Raw genomic sequence first — 6607 nt, 5'->3', positions numbered from 1 at the left:
TAAATTGTCCAAACTTTCGACGGATAGATGGCGGGCAGAGGTAAGGCAGACGCACGTATAACGTACAGATTTCTTCAATGTCGGGAGGATCAACACATTTCGACTGACAGTCAACCATCGGGGCTATGCACCGTCTACAAGCCAGCATGCCTCCACCATATCCCGACATTGTACACTACTGTAACGTCGACGAGGAGAGCCCATGCCACGGACAGTACAAAACTGGAAATTTTCATTGGAAGGTTTGACGATTCATTTCTGCATTACTTATCTCAAGATTTGGTTAAACTGAAGTTAAGAAAGTAATTCTTTCTGCACTTTTGAGCCGCAATATACATTTGACGATCCTGCGCGGGACATTTCTCACTCTGTTCGATAGATGGCGTGCATACTGACTAGGTGTAGGGAATAATAATCTGAACTAGTTTTGCATATCCTTCGTTTAGCCCATGCTGTGATAACTTCAGCCAGGCCCTAGCTGCGAGTACCCAACTGCCAGGTAGGCCTATTTATAGTTGGCCTTAATCAAAAACAAACGTTTGCGTAAGTGCTATTGACATTGTATTCCCAACGTACAGAATCTCATATAGAGAATGAAGTTCATATATGATTTAAGGCACTAAACGTTGTTCAAGTAAGTTTTGCATGCAGAATTTCACTGTGAAATTTAAGTCTTCCACGATCACACAAGTACCATCAAACACAGTTCAGTCCTTTGTTAACAGTCAACAAATCCATGTTTAACCCTCCTCTTGAGGGTCAAAAAATTATCAGACACTTAATTACTCCTGGAAGTGAGAAGCACATTTCATGGTCCTTTCAATAAAGTGATAAAAATGGTAGGTCAGCGCTGAAACAAAAAATTTTTTCACTCTGTCCATTAGGCCATGTCCTCAGAAAATGTCTGATATCGGACCTTTCCCCCACTGCCCGTTGACCTGTGACCTCCAATTTCGCACTGGTGATGGGTTTCCTGCCCATGCCACTTCAAGCCGTTCAGATTTGTGCCGCAATTCCGTATTTCCTCCTATACCTTAAGTTAAGGGGGAAATATTCCCTCCATTGACACATCTTGACCTTTGACCTTTAACCCCCTAAATTGGTCATCCCAAGTCCTTTTCACGATCACTCCCCCGACGTCCCAAATATCGTGACCGTACGTCGAGCGTTTAAGATTTGTGCCCACCTGTTGACGGACACACGAACACACGGACACACGGACGCACAGACGGACGGACGCTCATGCGATTCTACAAGCTGCATCTGACTTCGTCAGATGAGCTAATAAATACAAAAATTATTACAGGTTTGCATACTTGTAATTGTAATTATTAGGTTTTATATTCATTTATGTTTATCTCGCAACTACATGATCTTAGATTAACATAAACTAATGCATTCTACATCAGTCCTAAATTGAAATATTACCCCGCAACCCAATAGCATCTACTAGAGAATAAGCTAACTAACAAATCTTCTGGTGTTTTCACTCCTTATTTCATTCTTAGACAAATGATGGAGAGAGACATGAATGTCTGTGAACCTATCGCACGTATACGTTGGAGTTTCGCTCACCTCGTCCCGATCATCATCAACGCGTAGCGAGCGGCGCACTCTGGTGGCAGGCGATGCATTTGTCCTCGCGGGCGATCCTCGGACGAACCTCTCCGGCGTGTTGTCCCCTAGGTGGCGCTGCAAGAAGCTGCCGTGCTTCTTGTGTGGCGACGGAGAGCCAGGCATATGAACCTCTGGCTCCATCTGCAGGAGTAGAAAACAAACAGCTAGTCAACGTTATCATTAGTAACTAGAGGAACATATTTTCCATTGTTTCTTTTTCCGGATTTCTTTTGCAAAGTAACAGACAGTGATGAGGCTGTGATACAGGCTGTGATACATCACAAGATGGGAGTTCTGTCACTAAATCTGACGCGACGTCAGTAAATACTTGTTCATTTCTAACCTTTCATCAGCATCTAATAATAAGCAAATAGAATCTACGCCGGGCAGTGCGTGCAGCAGACACTCAACCTGTAGAGACAGTTCTGAATTGAATTAATTTAACTGCTCAACACTATTGCATTTATCAGATTTTTTTCTCCATGAAAGTCTTCAGTACATGTATTTGTATTTGAATTACATGCAATAAAGATGTAATAATAATAAATAATAATTCTATTTCACACGCATAAAGAGATTGACGCTCTATACCTGCGATCTCTCTGATTGGCTGATTGAGGGTGTGTCCTCAATGACGGATGTCTCACTGCTAGCGATTCCAGGCAGCAGTAAGAATGTCTTGTGTTGTTCTCTGACCTTCAACAGACACTCCCTGCAAGCGAACACCACATACATATATATATATATATATTGGGGGGAGGGTCTGCTGGTCCGCCGGGGGGAGGGGCTTGTCGCGACCACCCCCCACGTCGTCGCCCACTGCCCAGCGGACGTAGACATCCTCGTCCACCCGCTCGTGACAGCGAAGACTGCTCATTGACGCTCGCCCGCTCGGGGGCGCCACCTTCTCGGAGCGATCGTCGCTCGCAGAGGCGCCCCCTGGTGCGTCGTCCGAGGAAGTCGCACCGCGCAAGGTAGCCGACTCGCCAGGGGGCGCCTCGCTAGGGACGCTCGTTGCGCGAGCGGCATCCATCTTGGGGTCACCGGCGATGTTTCCTTGGCCGGCTGTCGACCTTGACCTTTTTCTTGTCGCGCAAGCCTGTGACAGGGTCACGTCGTCATCGTCACCCGTCGAAGTGTCACACGTCTTCATCGTCGTCGGCGGCGGCGGCACGGACCGATCCGACGGAAGAGCGTTCTCTTCTTTCGCCGCACTATTCTTTCCTCGTCTTCCTCGTTTCCTTCTGAAGGGTTTCCATCTGCCTCCCCTCCCCCTCTTCCACCTTTCCTTCTGCCATCCACCGGAATCTTCCGATTCCTGAGTCGTCAGCGATTGCTCGGTCGCCACGTCACCAGATGGCGCCAGGTCTGCGTACGTCTGTGATTTGGACGCGACCTTGCTTCCGTGTGCCGTCCCTTCATCAGCGTTCGTCTGTTCGGCAAAAGATTCCTTGCCTCCGTCGCCCGCGGCAACCGCATCGTCTGCTTCCTCCGTCCTCCCGCGCTTCTTCCTCGTCTTGCTCGTTGCCACGGCGACGTCGGGCAATCGTCTGCACAGCCTCGCCAGCGGGACGTCGTCGCTGTCGTCGTCCCCGGCAACGCCTCGTCTGCTTTCTCGTCGTGCGTCGTGCGTCTGCTTCTCGGGTGACAAAGGCGGCGTACTCTGATCGTCTGAGCTGGTTGCCATGCCGATGCACGCTGCGTCTGTCGTCATGCCAGCCGCCATCTTGGTATCCTCTTGAGAGACTTCGTCGCCAACAGCAACGGGCGGCGGTCGTGCGACAGACTCCGCATCGAGTCGGCTCGTGGCTAGTCTGTCGCCGCCGTGGCTCTCGCTTGCTTGCGAGTCCAGCTGTGACAGCCTCGTCGACCGTCTAACGCTCGGTTGCTGCTTGCCTTCGATCCTTGATGAATTCTGCTCCCGTTCAGATTTCCGTATCGCATTCGAGCCTACACCGGCATCTGGCTCCATTTCTCCTACGATTAGGGCGTCAACTGAATTAACTTCTTTTACAATTAGGGTGGCACCTGGGTTATTTTCTACATTGAGAGTAGGTTCCAGGGCCGCCTCTACACCTATGGTACTTGCAGCGGCCGGTTCGACTACGTTCAGGGTAGCTTCAATTTCACCCTTGCCAACATTTAGGGTAGATTCTGCGACAGCCTTTTCTACATTTAAGGTGGCATTCACATTTAGGGCATTTAGGACATTTAGGACGTTTTTTAGGAGATTTAGGCATTCACCCGGGGTAGCGTCGTCTTGATTATCATCAGCTTCTGGAGAAGGTTCTCCTACGTTTAGGGCAGCTTCTATCACATTCAGAGTATTTTCGAGGGTAGTTTCCTCTGCATATGAAGCAGCAGCTGCAGTAGCATTTACAGCAGCTTTTGTCAAGGTAAGCTTATCATCTGGGATGGATTTAGCGACGTTTGCGGCAAAATCCGGCACAGCCTCCGCCAATTTTAATTCCGCCGCACTCATTCCATCTTCTACTGCTCGCGTCTCTCCCGCGGCCACATCTAGCGGGGTTAGGGAGCCGTCTGGGAGAGCTCCCGCATCATTCGGAGATGGCGATAGTTTCCCGTTGACATCTGGACATGCTTCCTCCACTGCGGTATTCGCAGATATCTTTGCCACTCTCTGCGCCTTCCGACCGTCAGTCGGAACGTCGCTGCCTGTCTTCTGTTCCGATGGCGGGCCCTCTGTCTCACTCACAATCCCCGCCCGATTCTCCTGCGATGACCGATCTTTTGTTTCTGTGTTTCCCACAAACGAATTCTCTGTCCCAGTCTCCCCCAAGGACTGACTCTCTTTTCCGGTGTCTGCCGCTGGCTGAGTGTGTGTCCCAGCCTCTCCGGATGACAGATTCTCTGCCACAATCTCTCCGGATGACAAATTCGTGATCCCAGCCTCTTCGGGCCGTTCACTTCCCATCTCACTCACAGTCCTCCCTGGAGCTTTCCCCTTACCTTCCCCTCTGCTTCTCCGGCCCATCCTTCCTCCCCTCCTTCTGCCCTTTCCCGGCTCCCCTCGGCTCACCCTTCTCGTATGCTCCTCCCCGCTCCTCCTCCTGCCCACGCGCCCCCTCCCTATTGTCCGCATGCCCACCGACTCCCCCTGGTGGGCGACATCACGTGGTGATCCCGTTGCCACCCACTCCACAAACTTCTTCGTTGGGGTTTTCTTCCTCGCCGACGAGCGCTTGTTGCCGGGGACAACGGACGATGCCATCGACTCGTTGCCTGCTTCCTCGTCGCAGATTCCTCCTGAGGTTGCGGTCGTCGCGGCAACAGCAGCATCCGGTTCGCTATCCTGGGAGCTGACGCGTGCCGACCGCCGCCTCATTAACGTCGTCCCCATCTCCTTGGTTACGGTCGCCTCGGTTACTGCCGTCTCGGGAATGGTCGCCGCGGTTACGCTAGCCGGGGCTACAATCGCCTCGGTTACGGTCGTCGCGGCTACCGTCGTCTCGGTTACGGCGTCGGTCTCCTGCAGCCGTCGTCGTTTCGCTTCGTGACGTTGACCGTGACGCCCTCGTGCAGACCCACTCTGCTTTGCGCTCGATCGCGAGGGCGCCACCGTCTCGTTGGAGCGCCGCTGCGGCGACGACACAACAAACGGGAATCCCTGCGAGGACGGCACCACGTCGTCGTCGTCGCCCTCTAGCGGCCGGATATCTGCAAACTCGTCCAGCGCGCCCTCGTAGTCTCGCGTTGCGCGGCCGAAACGCAGCAGCCGCGTGCGTCCCACGCTTCCCTGACCGCCGCGGCCGGGCGGACTGACCACGCTGCTGCCCGCTCGCAGATCGCGGTCGGTCAGCTTCTTCAGCGAGCAGACGGGAGTTCCCTCTAGCTTCGGGTCATCCAGAACGACCAGCTTCTCGGGTGTCGTCATGGCAACGCTGCTTTGCTTCACAGGCGTCACCATGGCAACGTCGCCCTGTGTCACCATCGCAACATCGTTCTGCGTCACCGTGGCAGCATTGTCCTGCATCGCCGTGGCAACGTCGTCCTGCGCCGCCTTGGCAACATCATCCTGTGTCGCCGTGGCAACGTCGTCCTGTGTCGCCTTGGCAACATCATCCTGTGTCGCCGTGGCAACGTCGTCCTGTGTCGCCTTGGCAACATCATCCTGTGTCGCCGTGGCAACGTCGTCCTGTGTCGCCGTGGCAACGCTGCTGCATCCCTCCTCGCTGGAGTTAACGGCAGCTGCTGCGTCTGTGGGTCGGGTCAGCGTTTTTGCGGGTTTCGAACGCGCCCTGGTTTGCACGGCAACCGTTTGCTCGACTCGACTCGTCGTCGCGGCAACGTCGCCAGAATCATCAGCGACGGATTCTTCGTCGCCGCGGTTACCGCTGCCGTCGCTCTTTGTGTTAATCGCTGCCTCTGCGGCGACAGCAGACGATTTTGCCAACCACGCGTCAAGGGTTGCTCCCGATGTCGCTGAAGTAGTCTCGCCGACGCTAGCGCCATCTAGCGGCACCGCATTGGGTAGTTCCGATTCCGGAACGTCCTGTCGCTCCTCGTGGGGGCGACTTGCCTCGACGCATGGCGCCACCTGGCCATCGGTGGAGGAGACCACATCGGCGCTGACGGACTGATCTTCTCTCTCGACGTTGGCGGATGTGGAAGACTTTTCGTGCGGAGGGGGAGGTCCGAGGGCGGAGTCGTGGGCGGGGTCGCTAATGACGTCCCTGTCACACTCGTCGTCAAACTTGACCCGCTTTCTCGTCCGCCGCCTCGACCCCAAGCTAAAGTTGTCACCAGAGGGCGCTGCCGCCGTCACGTCACTGCTTGGCGGCGCTGCGGACAGCGCTGCAACGGGGATGTCACTAGGTGGTCCAGTAGTGGCACGTTCGTCAACGTCTTTGAGAAGACCTTGAAAGCTTGTTATTTGGACTTCACTGGCAGGCTGCTGCGATAGCGCGTCTTGGCTGAGGGAGAGAAATGATGGAGCGTGAGAGAGAGAGAGAGAGAGAGAGAGAGAGAG

At 53.9% G+C, this 6607-nt stretch overlaps 1 protein-coding gene across 1 annotated transcript in view; it reads right to left on the bottom strand.

The window, feature by feature from the left end:
* Positions 1 to 6607, bottom strand: part of LOC106809759 (telomere-associated protein RIF1-like) — a 27249-nt gene that overhangs the window by 1348 nt on the left and 19294 nt on the right. The window contains exons 23-24 of the mRNA XM_014812960.1: positions 2209 to 2329; positions 1576 to 1758 (exon numbers count right to left, since the gene is read on the bottom strand). Coding sequence (XP_014668446.1) covers positions 1576 to 1758; positions 2209 to 2329 — 304 coding nt within the window. The remainder of the gene's footprint in view (positions 1 to 1575; positions 1759 to 2208; positions 2330 to 6607) is intronic.

This window comes from Priapulus caudatus, unplaced genomic scaffold, assembly GCF_000485595.1.
Source record: "Priapulus caudatus unplaced genomic scaffold, Priapulus_caudatus-5.0.1 Scaffold382, whole genome shotgun sequence".
Classification (NCBI taxonomy): Eukaryota; Metazoa; Priapulida; class Priapulimorpha; order Priapulimorphida; family Priapulidae; genus Priapulus; species Priapulus caudatus.
Note: the sequence above shows the minus strand (reverse complement) of the source record. Positions and strands in the feature narration are given on the sequence as shown.